This window comes from Oryx dammah, unplaced genomic scaffold, assembly GCF_014754425.2.
Source record: "Oryx dammah isolate SB20612 unplaced genomic scaffold, SCBI_Odam_1.1 HiC_scaffold_17, whole genome shotgun sequence".
NCBI lineage: Eukaryota > Metazoa > Chordata > Mammalia > Artiodactyla > Bovidae > Oryx > Oryx dammah.
In genome coordinates, this window is record NW_024070201.1 from 37,195,395 (window position 1) to 37,215,170 (window position 19,776).

Sequence of the window (19,776 nt, forward strand, 5' to 3'; positions counted from 1 at the left end):
GCTTTATTATCTAATAAACAGGTTAGGCACTAGCTGAAGAAGGTCTGGTGAACCTCATTACTTTGGGAACAGTGGAGTATATTTCAGACAAGCTTAGCAGCCTGGCAGAGCAAAGAAATTAGGCATCCTTCAACATTCAATATGTTTCCTGAATGCCTTTTGTGTGTTAGGCATCATTCTAGGTATTAGGGAATAAAAGAAAAATGTCTGCCCTCATAGAAACTTATATTCCACTCAAATATACCCAACAAAATACATAGTTTGCTAAATGGTCATTGCTGTGGAAAAAACAAATCAGAGGAGGAACATAATGAATGTCATGGAGGAGCTTTTGAAATTTTAGGTGGAAGGAAGTCACAAAGTGATCTTTATAGATGTGTAGGTAAAGAGCACTCTGGGCGAAAGAACAGAAAGAGGCCAGGTTCTCAGAAAGGGAGTGTGCCTGGGACACAGGAGGAAATAGCAAGGAACCCAGTGAGGCTAGACCTGAGTGAGTTTAAAGAGGAGAATTAATGGGGGCTAAATCGTGTAGGATCTTCTGAGCCACTGTAATGATTGTCTTTTACTAGCAGTGAGGGTTCAGGGCAGAGCAGGGCCCCTCTGGCTGCTGTGTGTTGAACCCGGACTGAAGAGCATCAGGAAGTAAGCACAGAGACCAGGGAAAAGGCTATACTTTTTCACAGCTGAACTCTCTGATCAATTTCCTTTTCATTCTGGCCCTTTTCACTGCTTCATCTCTGGCTGTCCTTAACAATGAGAGTTTAGAAATAACACAGTTATTGACAGTGTCTAGACTTTATGTTGGTATTTTGTTCAGGACAACAGTTTTGAGTACATAACATATAAATTATTGAATACATTCATGTGTCATTGTTTTAAACTATCTGCATGCAAGACAAATAACACTAGAATTCACTAACTTGTAATATCCTTGAAGAAGAGGTAATACACAAGTCTGACTCACCTATACTCAATGCTAATAAACAGAGAATGAAAGTAAGGAGTGGAATAGAATAGTAAATAATTTCTGTCTACGTGATAATATGATTCAGGAGAAAACTTCCCAAATGTTATCTCTTTGTACCCATAGTCATATCAGGTACATATTTTGAGGTTCAGGAAGATAAGGGTTAATTGCCTAATGTCACACAGCTAATAGTGGGTAACCAGAAATCAAGCTCAGGTCTCCATCCCCAGATGCCAGTCTGTGACTTGCTATAGAACTAGGATTTTCAAAGATTATGAAGTGCTAGAGAAAATGGGCATCTGATTCTTGTAGAGTGGGACTGCAAATGAGGAAATGTGCTTATAAGTGGGTAATATCTCCCAAAGCATTTCTTAGAAAGTGGAAAAACATTAGTATCTAGATTGAAATTCATCTAAAAGTTACCTGTGGAAATCATGAGCTATGAATAAAGTCTAATTAGAGAAAATGAATTACCTAGCACTTTTAATTTTCTCTCTCTCTGCATCCTATTCTTGTTCTGGCTAGAGAAACTATCTCCTATATTTTAAGTGCTGGGAGTGTGTGAAAGAAAGAGAAATGAGAAGAGGAACAGGGAGAATGGCTATAAAAGATGAAAGAATCAGAACTGAGGTTTGAACATAGAGCAACAAAGTGAGGAAGTAAGATGAATTCAGTAAACAATATTGACAACTTGCTCTTTGTAAGCCAGCCAGGCAGGCAGAAATACAAAGCTGACATTTCAGGAATCATCTGCCTAAACAAAAACTCACAACCATACTTTGTTTTTGTTTTTTAGTTGCTAAGTCATCACACTAAATTCTGCTGAAAACCAAGCACAGCCATCCCTCAGTATCTTCAGGGAATTGGTTCTAGGACCCCTGCAGATGCTCATATAAAATATATATAAAGTAATGCAGTATTTTCATATATCCTATGCACATCTGCTGTATACTTTAAATCTTCTCTAGATTACTTATAATACCTAATACAATGTAAATAGTTACTAGTATGCAGTAGATTTAAGTTTTGCTTTTTGGAACTTTCTGTAATTTTTAAAATTTTCAAATATTTTTGATCTGCAGTTGATTGAATCCAGGGAGGCAGAACCCCTAGATATGAAGGGCTACTTGTATTTAGTTCCAAGTCCTACTATTTAAAGCTATTACAATTACTGCATCCATTTGTTGGAAACGCCTACCTCTTATGCAAATTGTGACCCTAAAGAAATCTTGCACCTTATCAACTATACTGAATTCAAAATCAATGTACTAGAAGATTTTTTACATATATGAATATATGCTTAGTTAAGAGATTGCATATTATGGCATGTCTTAGAGGAAAAAAGGACAACAACAAAAATAATAACAATTCTCAGTTGTTATAGTTTTTAGGCATATGAAGGATATGGCTAGAAGGAAGAGTAAGTCTTACCAGCTAGTCAAAATCTTACCAATTTGATCAAAGGCAAAGATACTGACAGCACAGGACTCCAGAATTTCATAAAAACAGTGAATTATTCTTTCAGGAATATTTTTATTTATCTTCCAGTTGAATATCTTTCTCTAACTCTTTAGCACATGTCATATCGATGTGTTTTATCCAACGGCAGAATGCTTCAACTGAAGAATGGTGTGCAAAGGGAAATGTAGCCTGGCTGTAAAATTTCAGAATCATTCCTTAGACTTTCTGAAAAAGTTATTTCCTACCTGAGGGGCATTGGTAGCCACTAGGAATGCATTTGTCCGTCCCGGGTGGTCATAGTCATGCATGGCAGCTGCCACGTACAGAGCCATCAATTCTAGCGCAGGAATGTTCGAAGAAAGGCAGCCGTAGCTCTCATCTGGAATCGAGCAGCTCCTCGAAGAAATGTAAGCAATTCGCTCAGGGTTAATTGCTGAGGAACAAGCAAAATGAAAGCGCATTACATATAAAATCCTTACAGTGAGGCTAAGGAGCTTCCCAAAGGTAATATGATCATATTATTGGTTGACTTACCTAAGAAATACTCTCTAAACATGGACATAAAATAGTGTGCTATTTCCAACATACATGCTAACAGAGAGGAGCAGTGTTAAGCACGGCATGACAGGATTCTCATGATGCTAGTGGGGATCTTTAAAAACCTCTGATTTTCTAAACTTCTGTTATTTAAAGGTTAAACATAATGGCCAGAGTAATAGGAAAAAACAATCTAGAGAATTAAATTACATGAAACACTATAGAGACTTAGGAATTTAATATATTAACAAAGCAAGCATTTCAACATACATGCCTTTCAAATCTTACCCAAATAGATTTCCTTTCATTTGTAACCCTGACTACACTACTTCCTCTTCTTTTTCCTTCCATGAAGCCCCTTATAAAATACTGTAAAGAAAAACTCTGAAAACTGAAAAGGTATGGAAAAGTGAGGATTGATTCAGGTCAGTATAATTCTTTGTATCTTCTAGTTAGAAACAATAATTTTACTCTCAGCACTGTGCTTTTGGTGTCCTTAACACCTTACCATTTGTTTCTCCTTTTTTTGTAATTTGGTGGCTATACCTATTTAGATGGTCACTCAAATTGTTTTTGCTAAAGGTATCTTAAAGTATTAAGAAGGAAATAATAAAGTATATTGTGAGTAGACAGCAAAGAAAACCACGAAGATATCAGAGAGATACAAAATTTCATTGGTTGTGTTCAGCAAGGGAAACAGAATAACGTCCTGGCTTGTCAGAGTCCAAAAGGACTTTATCATGATTTAGTTCATTTAATATTTTCAATCACAAGGGTTTTTTAACCCTTGTATATAATAACTTAAATATACAATGCTGATAATTATAAAGATACCTAATTATTTTTATGCTGTTTATATTTTGCACCTAATTTAAGTTTTAGAATTACCCACACTAGAGCTTCTTTTAAAAATAATTATAAAAAGTAAAAACAAGATACTTAAATTTATGGATAAAGATATATTTAAACATTCAAGTTTCTAATAAGGTTTAAATTACCAATATCACAATGAAAACTTCAATTTTTTCTGCATTATATGCATTCTGTAGTGCCCCTAGAATTTAGAATATATATATAAAATATTAAAAAATGCAAAAAATCCTTTTAAACTCAGTATATACTTAGAATTGACATATTAGGATCTTAATACATTAGTCTGTGTATGTTTAATGTGAAATTACTAGTATTAAAAAAAAAAATACATGGCAGGACAACTAAATGGCCAGACAACTAAACATAACTACTGAAGATTCCATTTAAAAGGAGGCCTCCATAAAAGGCATTAGAGATTGAAAAGGAAGAGGCAGAACTATCTCTATTTGTAAATGACATGATTCTGTATACAGAAAGATCCTAAAAAATCCACTGGAAAAGTATTAAACTAAAAATGAGTTCATAAAGCTTTCAGGGTACTAGATCAACATGCAGAAAATCCATTTTATTTCTCCATACTAGGGATAAATAAGCAAAAAATGAACCCAAGAAAGCAATTCCATTTATACTAGCTTCAAAGAGAATAAAATACTTAGGAATAAATTTAACAAAAGAAGTGAAAAACCAGTATCCTGTAAAGTAAAAAACTTTGTTGAAAGAAATTAAAGAAGACAAATAAGTAGAAAAATATCCATGCTCATGGTTCGGGAGACTTAATATTGTTAAGATGGCAATACTCCCTCAAATGATCTATGGTTCAACATACTCCTATCAACATCCCAGCTGGCTTTTTTGTACAAGAGATATATAAGCTGACCCTAAAATTCTTATGGAAATGAGAGAGATCAAGATTAGCCTAAACAGTCTTGAAAAAGAATAATAATTTTGAAGTTTACTATTAAGCTTTGGTAACAAAAGATTGTGTGGTAATGACATAAGGATAGATACATAGATTAATGGAACAGAACTGCGAGTCCAGAAATAAATCCTTATACTTATGGTCAACTGATTTTTGGATAAGGGAGCCAAGACCTTGTTGAGAGCCAACTATGCCTTGCATCATACAAGGCACTTTCATACATGTTGTTTCATTTAATGTCACATCTTAAAAGGCAGAAATTATTTTATAACATTTAAGAACCAATCATGTAGAATACATAAAGAAATTTTTTCAATAAATGGTGCCCAGACAACTAGATTTCCATATGCTAAAGAGTGAATGTTAAACCTCTTCCTTACTTCATCCCCTCAAATTAGTTTTAGTGGATCCTAGACCTAAACTTAAGAGCACTATGAAACTCTTAGAAGAAAACATAGTAAATCTTCATGACCTCAAGTTACACAAACCCTTTGTAGATATGATACCAAAAGCATGAGCAATGAAAGAAAAAAATAGATAAATTAAACTTCCCCAAAATTGAAAACTTTATGCTTTGATTGTGGTTGTTCAGTCGCTCAGTCAAGTCTGACTGTGAACTCATGGACTGCAGCACACCAGGCTTCCCTGTCCTACACCATCTCCCAGAGCTTGCTTAAACTCATGTCCATTTAACTGGTGATGCCATCCAACCACCTCATCTTCTGTCATCCCCTTCTCCTCCTGTCTTCACTCTTTCCCAGCATCAGGGTCTTTTCTAATGAGTCGGCTCTTCACATCAGGTGGCAAAAATACTGCAGCTTCAGCATCAGTCCTTCCAATGAATATTCAGGACTGATTTCCTTTTGGATTGACTGGTTTGATCTCCTTGCAATGCAAGGGACTCTCAAGAGTCTTCTCCAGCACCACAGTCCAAAAGCATCAATTCTTTGGCTCTCAGCTTTCTTTATGATCCAACTGTCACATCCATACATGACTAATGGAAAAACCATAGCTTTGACTAGACAGACCTTTATCAGCAAAGTAATGTCTCTGCTTTTTAATATGCTGTCTAGGTTTGGCATAGCTTATCTTCCAAGGAGCAAGCTTCTTTTAATTTCATGTCTGCAGTCACCATCTGCAGTGATTTTTGGAGCCCAAGAAAATAAAGTCTGTCACTGTTTCCATTGTTTCCCCATCTATTTGCCATGAAGTGATGGGACCAGATGCCATGATCTTATGCTTTGATAGACATCATCAAAAAAGTGCAAAGATAACACAATGTGAGAAAATAACAGCAAATCATAAATTTAATAACACACTTGTATCCAGAACATATAAAAAACTTCTACAATTCAATAATTAAAAGACAAATGACCACATTTTTAAATGGACAAAGGACAAATATACATATGACCTAAAAAACATGAAAAGATGCTCAACATCATTAGCTAAAAAGAAATATGTGAATCAAAAAATCCACAGTGAGATACCACTTCACACCAACTATAGAATGGCTATCAAGAAGACAGATAATGATAAATGGCAGATAAATTAATATTAATTTATTATAATAATAAATTGGGATCTTCATACACTGCATGTGGGAATGTAAAATAGTGCAACCATTTTGGAAAATAGTTTGGCAGTTCCTCCAAATGTTAATCACAGACCCAGCAATTCCATAAAACTAGGTAGATGGCCAAGAGAAATGAAAACATAAACCCACACAAAAGCTGGTAGATAAATATTCATAGCAGCATTTATTCATAACTACTCCAAAGTGAAAAGAACCCACATTTCCAATAGGTATACCTACATCAGTAAATTCAGAATGATCAACCATTACCTTCCTTTGTCTTGCTGTAACACTTAAAATCCATTCCCATATATGTTCCTCAGGTTTCTGCCAATATAAATTTAGGAAATTATTTTGGTATTCAGACTTAGATTGTGGCAGATCTGAGTTTAATTATGGATCACAAAGAAATGAGAGGTGGTGGGACTAGATTTAGAGGTGAACTAGCATAGACCTACAAGAATCTCCGGTGAGGTTGTTACAAGGTCTTCAGGCAACCAACACAAGGAGAAATGATTGTTTTTCAGCATGGAGGCACAGCAAGATATGAGAGGTTCAGGGTAATCAGATTTATTGAAATCGACTCAAATATTCTTCCAGTTATAAGGGTCCTTTCTTTTTCAATCAATAGCTCTGGCATAAGAGGCCCAGTTGAGGCCATGAACTCAACTTGCATTGAATTTCAGGCAACTTCAGGATTTAACTTTGGACTATGTTTTTAGAAGTTACGATCCTACTACTATAATAATTAAATTCTCTTTTTTTTTTTAATTAAAAAATTTATTTAATTATTTTTGTCTGTGCTGGTTCTTCACTGCTACTCAGGCCTTTCTCTAGTTGTGGTGAGCAGGGGCTACCCTCTAGTTGCAGTGCTCCAGCTTCTTGCAGTGGCTTCTCTTTTTGTGGAGCACAGGCGGTAGGGTGTGTGGCTTCCACAGTTCCATCAGGTGGGCTCCGCAGTGGCAGCTCCTGGGCTCTAAAGCAGGCTCAATACTTGTGGCACACAGGCCTAAGTTGTTTGGTGGCATGTGGGACCCTTTCTGGATCAGGGATCAAACTCAAGTCCCCTGCACTGGCAGGTGGATTCTTTACCACTTAGCCACCAGACAAGTCAAGGATTTCTTTTAACTATCTGGTTCTCTAACTATTCATTAAAACTCTAAACTTGTTATTTCATTTATTTTTTTTATTGAAATATAATTAACACAAAACACTGTGTAAATTTAAGGTATACAATGTGTTCATTTGATATATTTGTATACTGCAATATGATTACCACCTGTACCATCAGCTAACACCTCTACGACTGCACATAATTATCATTTCTTTTCCTGGGGTGAGGTCAATTAAGATCTAGTCTCTCAGCAACTTTGAACTTTATAAGGTAGTATTTATGACTATAACCATTACGCTGTGCATTAGCTCTCCAGGACTTATTTATCTACTAGCTCCAAGTTTGTAACCTTAAACAACATATCCCCAATTCCCTCACTCCCAGACTCTGGTAACCACCATTACATTCTCTATTTTTACAAGTTCAGCATTTTTATATTCCATATGTAACTGACATCATAAAGTATTTGTCTGTTATTTCATTTAGCATAATGCCCTTAAGGCCCATCTGCTGCAAATGGCAGGATTTCCTTCTATCTCATGGCTGAATAATATTCCATTGTGTGTACATGTACACACACACACAAATATCTTTATCCATTCATAGATTATTTCCATGTCTTGGCTATTATGAATAATGCAGTAATAAATATGGAAGTGCATATATCTCTTCAAACTTATATTTTCATTTCCTTTGGATATATACCCAGAAATTGCTTCTTCACATGATAGTTCTACTTTATTTTTTTAAGAAATAAAAATCTCCATACTACTGTTTACAGTGGCTGAACCAACCTGTCTTCGCTTCAACAATGCACAAGTGTTCCCTGATATCCACATCTTGGCCGAAACTTACCTCTTGTCTTAATGACAGCCTTTCTAACAAGTGTGAGGTGAAAGCCCACTGTAGTTTTGATTTGTGTTTCTCTGCCCATTTTTTAAAAATTGGATTGTTTTTTGGTATTAAGTTGTATAAGTTCTTTATGTATGTTCGATATTAACCCCTTACACTCAGTATATGAATTACAAATATTTACTCCCATTCTGCAGCTTGCCTTTTCATTTTTAAAATTGTTTCCTTTGCTATGTAGAAGCTTTTTAGCTTGATGCAGTCCCACTTGTTTATTTTTGCTTTTGTTGCTGTTACTTTTGGTGTCAGAGTCATTTTTCTATTCTCCACTGTAGTCAGAATAAAGCTGTGCATTTCATAGTCCTTACAGTCTTTGTTTCTACCACAGTTTTCCATTTCAGCAGCTACTTGGTTTTCCAAAGAAAACCGTCTTCTACATGTACTTTATTCCATAATATTGTATAAGGACTTATAACATTGCTAGTAAGAGCTTAGAAGGAAGTGAGGAGCACAGAAGACAGACAGTGCCTTAGGGAATACTCAAATCATCTTGGAACAGGGTGATGGTAGAAAACTTCTGTTAAGGACACTGCCAAGAACCCATTATTGGAAACTAAAGGAAAGAGGTCATTGTTAATGTAGCAGCAGAAAGCTTGGCTGCACTGTATTCATGCAATACAAAACATGTAAACAATGAACTTAGATATTTAGCTGAGGAGATTTCCAAGGAAAGTATTAAAGACAAGCCTGCTTTCTTACTGTTTGAAATAAAATATAAGAGGAGAGTGTGGAAGAATTGCTAAGCAAGAAGGATCCAGGATTTGGTAATCTGGGAAATCCTCAACCTGTCCAGACTGCAAAAAATGCTAGAAGTGAGAGATTCACTGTCAGGAATGTGTACTCTGGACAGAAAACCAAGGTTGTAGTTGTACCGCTTTTTGCTAATTCCTTTGAAGGATGAAAAAGTCAGGGTCAGAGACATACCTGAAGATGCTATGCTGCTGTCTTTGAAGAAGGGGCCATTAGCCATGGAATGTAGGTGGCTTATGAAAGTTGGAGGGGGCTAGGAAACATTCTTCACAGGGGACTCCAGGAAGAAAAGAGTCCTGCTGACAGCTGGATTTTAGCCCAGTTGAACGATTTTCAGACTTCTGGATCCAGAATAATAAGTTAATAAATTTGTATTTTGTTTTTGACCACACTGCATGATAGGTGGGATCTTAATTCCCTGACTAAGGATCACAGAGTCCTAACACTTTGGCAGGGAATCCCCCAAATTTTATCATTTTAAGCCACTAAGTCTGTAGTAATTTGTTACAGGAGCCATAGGAAAATAATACAGATTTTGGCACTTGGAAGTAGAGTGTTGCTGTAACAAATATCTAAAAACGTGGAGGGAGCTTTGGAATTGGGCAGTGAGTGACAGCTGGAAAAATTCTGAGGAGTATGATAGAAACCAATAAAAGACATTAATTAATATATTCAAGAAGTTCACTGAACCCCCAAATAAGATGAATACAAAGAATATAACCTGAGTGTACCATGCACAAAATGCTAAAAACCAATAGCAAAGAGAAAAGGGACATGGTACCATTAAGGAAAAATAAGACTTAAGGCTGATTTATAAACAGATATTATAGATGTCAGAAGATATAATGATATCTACAAATGTGCTGGAATAAGGATGCATTCTTCTAGGATAAAATAAATACATCTACAAACAAAAAGGCTGAAGAAAACAATCTCTGATGGAAGCACAGAACTACTGGAAAGAAGGAGGATCACTATGAAAGTGAACATGGCTGGCAGACAAAAATGAATCAGTGACATATGGCAAATCCACCAAACAATGATGTAGTATTTTAGACTAAACCTCCAAAGAATGTGAAGAAGTGGCTAAGACAGACCTTTACACTGATTAGTATGATAACAATTCTCAGGCATTTGTAACTGAGCAAATTCTGTCCTGATTTGTGTGTATTTCTTACTGGAGTATTTCTCCTCTCTTTTTTTCAATGTTTTAAAATTTTGGCTACACAGCTTTCAGGATCTCAGTTCCCTGATCAGGGATTGAACCCAGGCCATGGCAGTAAAAACACTAGATAGAGGTTTTCTCCCCTCTTTTATAAAGTAGAATAAGAGAGCTGTGAATGTTACAATTCATCACATTTGCGTAAATACAGTTATATTTGTGATAAGGAAACAAAATTTGAATGTTAACAATTGTTTTTAATATCACTGTTTAAATACTTATGTGAAGCTTTTAAACATGTCCCCATCTGTTGGGAATGTTACATATTTTAAATTTACATGATATACCTAAAACAGGAAAAATAAGAACCGAAAGAAAAGCAAAACAGATTATCATAATATTCAGGATATTGGCTATCTCAGTGAAGAAGCAGCAAGGTGGGACACAGAAAAGAAACATGGTAAATTGAGTAGTACAGATGGGTAGTAAGTTTCCCAATTTGCATTCATCAAAATTTACATAATACTTTATATATACCCCTGGTGGCTCAGATGATAAAGCATCTGCCTACAATGCGGGAGACCTTGGTTCAATCCCTGAGTTGGGAAGATCCCCTGGAGAAGGGAATGGCAACCCACTCCAGTACTCTTGCCTGGAAAATCCCATGGACAGAGGAACCTGGTAGGCTACAGTCCATGGGGTCGCAAAGAGTGGGACACGACTGAGTGATTTCCCATTCACTTTATATATACCAAGGGTGACTTAATAAAAATGCTAAGAGAACAGAGATAATGAAACGAGATAGTTTGATTTATAATGCCTAGTGAAGTACTTCAAGGAAAGATTAGTAGAAGGGAGTACCTGTTTCATTTCCTGCTCCGTGATCACTGTGGATCTGCTGTAGGCCAGGAATGGGCCGCGTTGTCAGATACCAAACAGCATGTAGGACGTCTGTGGCATGTATACGATTGTGATCTAGAGTCACCAAAATGTTTCATAAAAATGGTCATTTTGTATTTTTAACGTAGGACATTTTAAAAAGTACTTTCTAGTCTCACTGTATCCTCCTAAATAAAACATATGGCTTAGAATAATTTCCAACAATTAGGTTTTTGTTTCACCTTATTTTGTCAAGTTTCTTCATGTCTCTTTTAAAAACTTTCACATATACTATGAAAACATAGTACAGGGATCAAAGAAAAGGCATCATAACTGAGGCTGGCTAACTTAAGGTTACTTTTGCTTGTTTTTGGACCATGCCATTTGGCTTGCAGGATCTAGTTCCCAGTGCAGGGGTGGAACCCATGACCCCCACAGAGGAAGCATGGAGTCCTAACGACTAGACTACCAGGGAAGTCCCCAGAGACTCTTATCTTAACCAGTATATCCTAACTGGACGTGACAGTGAAGACTCCTCACCATGGCTTTCTTTTTCCCACGTCTTTCTTTTTCCCATTCCTCTGATCTTGAAGAACACTTTAAATATCATCTTATTCCATTTGTAAAATTCAGCCACTTTTCAAAATACATACTTTGTGATAATTAGAGTACATATAATGCACATTAAATTATTAAGCATCACTATTATAAATGAATCATGCCAATTTAAGAATAATTGGCTATTTCTCTAAAGAATGTTTCCCTGGAGGTTAAGTGCAGAATGAATCAATGCTTAAAGAAAATTGTATCTTTTCCTACTATAAAATTAAAATTCTATTTTATCATAAAATCAAATTGCCATTAAACATTATTCCACAAGTCAGGACAGAGTTAAAAAAACAAATTCTGTGGGTAAATTTTAAACATTTTAAAATAAGAAATTTAGGAAACTCATGACAATATTACCAAACATCTAAAAACAAATTCTGTGGGTAAATTTTAAACATTTTAAAATAAGAAATTTAGGAAACTCATGACAATATTACCAAACATCTGAAATGATAAAGTATTCATATAGATAATTATTAACACAGAAAGCTTATACTATATAATTATGTGAAAAAGCAGACTATAAATAAGGTATTAATAGTATGAATCACTTCATAAAAAATAAGTATAAGAAAAAGTCTTGAAGGATATATACCAAAACGTTAACAGCAGTCAGTTAACTCTGAGTAGGAGGATGTAGATTTTCTTTTTAAATTACTATTTTTCAATTCTTCCAAACATGCAATTTAAAAAGTGTTTAAGGGACCATCTAAAGGGAGTTTACAAGGAATTTCAAAACCAGTATTATTTCAAGTTAAATAAATATAATACTTACAAGGAATGTCTCGATAACCATTTTCTAAAGCATGAAAGTAGTTCATGAATTGTTGAGTGGGAATTTTAAATATCTCCAATAAGCCAGTGTCTTGAAATAAGGTATACACAACCTAAATGTCAATTAAAAGAAAGTACACTTTAAAAATCAGAATTTCTATTTCTAGTTGAGTATGTTTTTTGATTTGCACTGGCAAAGCTAACCATGTACATGTCTCAAACTTAATAATATATTAAAATTTTCCCTACAATGATTTCTTTCCAAAACATGAAGGAAGATACTACCCCAAAGCCCTTGAAAACCAGAGAATGACTACCATATCGTGTCCCAGTTTAAAAAATTTTCCACTCTTCCCTTCAGCTTTTCAGTCATAATTTATTGAAGGGCTTATGAATTGTATTCTAGTATAGTCCTAGGCATTAAAGAGATGTCAGAACAATATATTTATCACATTTCTGACCCTAAATTACTCAACGTGCTGCAGCTGCTGCTAAGTCGCTTCAGTCGTATCCAACTCTGTGCGACCCCATAGATGGCAGCCCACCAGGCTCTCCTGTCCCTGGGATTCTCCAGGCAAGAACACTGGAGTGGGTTGCCATTTCCTTCTCTAATGCATGAAAGTGAAAAGTGAAAGTGAAGTTACTCAGTCGTGTCCGACTCTTAGCAGCCCCATGGACTGCAGCCTACCAGGCTCATCTGTCCATGGGATTTTCTAGGCAAGAGTACTGGAGTGGCTTGCCACTGCCTTCTCCAACTCAATTATGTTTTTTTTTTCACATATTTTATCCTTGTGTTCTCTCATTTCATGAATAAGATACTTTGGAGTTAATGACAGTGATATTTCAGGAAGATTAATCTGACCCTATTGTGTGGACCCATAAGGAAGAACCTTGAGTCTGGGTGGTAAAATGGAAGTATTTTTCCATGGTTCTAGCATGAAGTGGACCACCTGACCTTGAGTAAGGCACAGGGAAAGTGAAACTGAAGTCACTCAGTCGTGTCCGACTCTGCGACCCCATGGACTGTAACCTACCAGGCTCCTCTGTCCATGAGATTTTCCAGGCAAGAGTACTGGAGTGGGGTGCCATTTCCTTCTCCAGGGGATCTTCCCAACCCAGGGATCGAACCTGGGTCTCCCGCACTGTAGGCAGATGCTTTTACCATCTGAGCCACCAGGACAGGGAGGACAGGTGAAAAAGATGAAGCCTAAGAAACACTGGACTGGATGAAACACAAGCTGGAATCGAGATTGCCAGGAGAAATAACAATAACTTCAGATATGCAGATGACACTACCCTTATGGCAGAAAGTGAAGAAGAACTAAAGAGCCTCTGATGAAAGTGAAAGAGGAGAGTGAAAAAGTTGGCTTAAAGCTCAACATTCAGAAAACAAAGATGGCATCCGGTCCCATCACTTCATTGGCAAATAGATGGGGAAACAGTGGAAACAGTGGCTGACTTTATTTTTAGGGCTCCAAAATCACTACAGACGGTGACTGCAGCCATGAAATTAAAAGACGCTTACTCCTTGGAAGGAAAGTTATGACCAATCTAGACAGAATATTAAAAAGCAGAGACATTATTTTGTCAACAAAGCTCTGTCTCATCAAGGCTATGGTTTTTCCAGTGGTCATGTATGGATGTGAGTTGGACTATAAAGAAAGCTGAGCGCCAAAGATTTGATGCTTTTGAACTGTGGTGTTGGAGAAAACTCTTGAGAGTCCCTTGGACTGCAAGGATATCCAACCAGTCCATCCTAAAGGAGATCAGTCCTGGGTGTTCATTGGAAGGACTGATGTTGAAGCTGAAACGCCAATATTTTGGCCACCTGATGCAAAGAGCTGACTCATTTGAAAAGACCCTGATGGTAAGAAAAATTGAAGGCAGGAGGAGAAGGGGACAACAGGATGAGATGGTTGGATGGCATCACTGACTCAATGGACATGAGTCTGGGTGGACTCCAGGAGTTGGTGATAGACAGGGAGGCCTGGCGTGCTGTGGTTCATGGGGTCACAAAGAGTTGGACACGACTGAGCGACTGAACTGAACTGAAGTTTCAGTCCAAAGTACTAGATCACCTTTCATGTCCTTTTAAATCTTAAGATTCAATAAAAAGTGAACCTTTATTACTTTAGTATAAATGAAACCCCATTATTATGGGCAAATAAACTACTTTTCATATATACATAAATTATAAGTACCTCATAATAATAGATTGTGCTTTACATATATAGGTTTTACATATATAGGTTTTATGGCTTTACATATATAGGTTTCTCTTTTCAAATTTTCTACTGAAAACTTTATTTTTGAAAAAAATAATTCAATGAACAATGTTGAACTTATATATAAACCAATATTATAATCTTTAAAGTTTGCTTTTTATAAAGATTCAAGGAAAAATTAAAGCAGTAGAGATATGAAACAAACCTGACTGAGGATCCTTCCTGATTTCTCTCCCATCTTTTCTACAAGTTCAAAAATTTGAAAATTCCAGTTACTCATATTTTCTATTAATGAGTCATAATCTTCTATTAAAATCAGATCCTGTGATGCTTCTTGTTCAATCTGTATATGTAGGGGGAAAAAAACAAACCAACTTAACCTTACCTTTTATAAATATTGTTATATCCACAGCTAAATGATAACACTTAAAAATGAATAAAAAATGGTCAAAATTATTTTCTATAATGGTTATTCTCAAATATAAACATGTCTTCTAGGCATCAAAAGACTTACTGGTCATTATACTACTTTTATAAATAAAAATATTTTATTTTGAAAAGACTACACAAATCTAAAATTTATCATTTTCATTTTGGAAGTTAAAGAGATCACAGGATAACGGAGAGAAACTTAGATCCTTATACTGACATTTGTTACTAGGATAACTTCTCAAAAGAAATGGATGGATTTTTTCCCCTAAAAAGCTTGAATTTGGGGAAAAAAAAATCCTATGATTTAGTAGATTATTTTCATTGTAATGACTGCACATACTTTATTGTCTCAGTTTAACATATATAATAAAACATCAGCATAGAAAATAATATATTGACTATAAAACTAAAGAAATGTGTTCATTTAAAAGTGAATGCACTCAGTTCTAGGTTGATGAATTTTAACGTAATTTTTTTTAATTCAAGGTTTTCCTTTTTTAATTTTTATTTTATATTGGAATATAGTTAATTTTCACTGTTGTGTTAGTTTCAGATGTATGGCAAAGTGATTCAGTTATACATACAAATATCTATTCTTTTTCAGGTTCTTTCCTCATATAGGTTATTATAGAATATTGAGTTCCCTGTGCTATACTTTAGGTCTTTGTTGTTTGTTTTATATTTAGTAGTCTGTATATGTTAATCCCAAACCCCTCATTTATTTAAAGAAATTTTTCTTTCCGGTGTCACAGCGACTTTTCAGTAAAAACTTTAAGAAAATTATTGTATTAAAAACCTTGTTCTGGGCAAAAAATAATAAGCTTAGTGCTAACTAATAATGTGTTTCACCTTAACACAATCATATTGAAAGTTTGTCTTTTACATTTGGCTGCTCTTCATTCCGTGCTGCTGCTTTTAGGTGATCATCACCTTCCCAAAGTGATTTTCGGCAGGCTCTGCTCTCTGTTTCCACTTCTTGTTGAGCTTCGGTAAGGTTGAATGATGCTTTTGAGAAAATGGTATTGTCTTCGTCACCTTTCAAAACATATATCAAGTAATAAACAAGAATAAAACGTGTCCTATATGAACAACTTTATAAGAAAAGTTTGTAAAAAAATATTCAGATAAATTGAACCATACTGGCATTCAATCTAAACTGACACAGTTAAGTGGTATCTTGCAGGACCATTTGGCGTAGGTAACTTGTGCTCAGGCTGTGTTTCACCTGATATAGCTACTCATGGATGAAAGAGATGTGTGAATATTCACTGTAAAAATGAGAAACTGAAAATGTCAGTCCCTCTCAATAGGAATTTTTTAAAAACCAATTTCATGTAAACAATTTCTAATACTTGAAATTATTTGAGTTTTGGATATGAAAATTCTAAAGTCATAATTATGGATGAGATTAAGGCACATCTAAAAATTAAAACAATGTCATGAATTATTTCTCTACTAATGTTGTTAATAATGTTCTTTTCCCCAAATTGCATGGAAATGGGATGCAGCACTGGTGGCTAATAGCATTCATTCATATAAAAAAAAATTCATACTCATTTTATTTGTAATAGATAAAAAGGAAACTTTCCCCAAACCCATCAACAGTGAAATAAATAAACTGTAGTGTATTCACACAATTGAACACTGCAGAGCAAAAAGAATAAACTACAATCATAAGCATCAATATAGTTTTTAAAAATACAATGTCAAATGAAGGAAAACAGACACACAGGTATATTCTGTGATTCTCTTTAGGAAAAGTTAAAAAACATATCAAAATTGATACACAGGAATACTGAAAGACAGGATAAACATTATCTTTGGGGGAGCAATTTCTGGAAACAGGCATGGGAAGAATTTCTGAGGTGCTGGTAATACTTTATTGATCTGGGTGCTGATTATATATGTATATTAGATGTATGAAAATTTATCAAGCCACAAACTTCAGATTTATTTATTTTTCAATATGTAGGGATGTTTTTTAAATAAAAGGTTTTTTAAGTGTTTTTCAGAGCACTCATTTGAGTTGACTTTCAGAAAAACTAGGCTTATTTATTCATTCATATTTATTGACGCACAGTTGATTTCCAAGATTTGTTAATTTCTGCTGTAAAGCACAGTGATTGTTATTCATATATATATATATTCTTTACTTTCTTAATTTTTTAAATTAAAAAAATTTTTTTGGCCCAGCAGCATGCAGGATTTTAGTTCCTCCAAAAGGGATGGAATCTGCAGCCCCTGCAGTGGAAGTACGCATCCTGAAGCACTGGACTGCCAGGGGAGTCCTGTACTCTTTGATCTCCTCTCTTCCATTATGATTGACCATAAGACACTGAATACAGTTCTCTGTGCTCTGCAGCAGGACCGTGTTGTTCACCCATGCTGTAGAGAACCCTTTGCACATCTGCTAATCCCTGCCTCCCACTTCATCTCTATCCCACACCCCTCCCTCTTGGCAACCAAAAGTGTGTTCTCTATACATGACAATCTAATTTTAGAACATTCGCATCACCTCAAAAGGGTTTCCCAGGTGGGGGTAGGTGGTTCAAGAACCCGCCTGCCAAAGCAGGAGATAGAAGAGATGTGGGTTCGGGAAGATCCCTTGGAGGAGGGCATGGCAACCCACTCTAGTATTCTTGCCTGGAGAATCCCATGGACAGAGAAGCCTGGTGGGCTACCGTCAGTCCATGGGGTCACAAAGAGTTGACACAACTAAAGTGACTTCAAAAAATATCCTCATGCCTATTTACAGTTAACCCTTATTCTTAGGCAACTGCTATTCCAATTTTTGTCACTATAAATTTGCATTTTCTAGAATTTAATATAAATAGAATCAAACAGTATATTATCTTTTTAGTTTGGTTTTCTTCACTTAAAATGTTTTAAAATTTATCCACATAGCAGCATATATCAGAAGTTTGTTCTTTTTTTGTTAATTAGAATCCTACAGTATTTATTCAGTTACAAGTTGAACATTTGGATCATTTCCAGTTTAGCACTATCATGAATAAAGATGTCATAAGCAGACACAATCCTGTCTTTGAGTGCTCTTATTTTTTCTCTTGAGTAAATTCTTATCCTTGTTGGTGCTGGGTAATATGGTAAATTTATGTCTTATTTTTCTGTTTGTTTGTGTTTTGGGGGTTTTTTTGGCTGTGCCACACAGCATGCAGTATCTTAGTTTCCCAATCAGGGAGCAAACCTGTGAACCACTGGACCACCAGGGAAGTCTCTATGTCTAACTTTTAAAGAAACTGTCAAAATGTTTTCTGAAGAGGGTTTAACATTTTATATTTCCATCAACAATGCACAAGGTTCCAATTTCTCTGCATTTTTGCCAACACTTGGTATTGTCTATCTTTTTGATTATGCCTATTCTAGTTTACTGGTATCTCAGTATAATATTAATTTGCATTTCCCTAATGACAGTAATCATTTTTTCATGTATTTACTACCCATTCTCTATATCCTTTATATCCTTCACCAGAAGTCTTTCAACAGAAAATATAAAATCTTTCGCTTGTGTTTTAATTGAATTAGTTGATTCTTACTATTGAGTTGTAAAAGTTACATATCACAGATACAAGACCTTTATCAGACGTATAACTGCAAATTTTTCTCCCACTCGGTGGTTTGTCTTTCATTTTGTTATTGGTATCTTTTGAAGTGGAAATAAGTTTTAAAATCAGGTAGTATCAGTCCTCCAAATTTGTTGTTTTTCCAAATTGTTTTGACTTTTAGGTCATTTGTATTTCCATGTAAATTTTAACACCAACTTTTCGACTTCTACTTTAAAAAAAAAAAGCCTTGTGGAATTTGATCAGAATTCGGATGAATTTATAGATCAATTTGGAAGAACAGCCCTGTTGAAAGTACTGTTTTTTCCAATCTGTTTGCTATTGCAACATCTCTCAATTTATTTAGACTTTTTCTCAACAATCTTTTATAGTTTTCAGTTTATAAATCTGTTTTTGTGTTAAATTTCTCCTAACTTTATTCTTTTTGATACTATTGTAAGTGGAACTGTTTTTTGTAATTTTATTTATTTTTCGCTGCATTGGTTCTTCGTTGCTAAGTGCCTCTGGTTTTGGAGCGTGGGGGCTACTCTCTCTAGTTGCAGCACATGAACTTCTCATTGAAGTGGCTTCTCTCGCTTCAGTAGCTGTGGCACATGGGCTTAGCTTCCCTGTGGCATGTGCCATGCTCCTGGACCAGGCATTGAACCTGTGTACCCCTCAATGGCCAGGGAATTCCTGTGGTGTAGTTGTAAAGAATCTGCCTGGAATGCAGGAGACCCAGGTTTGATCTCTGGGTTGGGAGGATCCCCTGGAGGAGAAAATGGCAACCCACTCCAGTATTCTTGCCTGGAAAATTCCATGGATAGAGGAGCCTGTAGGGCTACAGCCCATGGGGTTGCAAAGAGTTGGACACAACTGAGCACGCACACACACACACCCTCACTGGCAGGTGGATGGACACACACACACACACCCCACCCCACCCCACCTCACTGGCAGGTGGATTCTTGGGACCAATAGGGAAGTCCTAGAAAGGTTTTCTTAATTTCAGTTTATGAGGGTTCATTT

At 35.7% G+C, this 19,776-nt stretch overlaps 1 protein-coding gene across 3 annotated transcripts in view; it reads right to left on the bottom strand.

Annotated features, from left to right (window-relative positions):
• Nucleotides 1-19,776, bottom strand: part of PDE3B (phosphodiesterase 3B) — a 189,172-nt gene that overhangs the window by 22,395 nt on the left and 147,001 nt on the right. For 2 of the 3 annotated variants that reach the window (XM_040258311.1, XM_040258309.1), the window contains exons 8-12: nucleotides 16,071-16,222; nucleotides 14,961-15,098; nucleotides 12,532-12,643; nucleotides 11,130-11,243; nucleotides 2,674-2,861 (exon numbers count right to left, since the gene is read on the bottom strand). In XM_040258311.1, the coding sequence (XP_040114245.1) occupies nucleotides 2,674-2,861; nucleotides 11,130-11,243; nucleotides 12,532-12,643; nucleotides 14,961-15,098; nucleotides 16,071-16,222 (704 nt within the window). The remainder of the gene's footprint in view (nucleotides 1-2,673; nucleotides 2,862-11,129; nucleotides 11,244-12,531; nucleotides 12,644-14,960; nucleotides 15,099-16,070; nucleotides 16,223-19,776) is intronic. The other variant, XM_040258310.1, reaches the window with a different exon arrangement.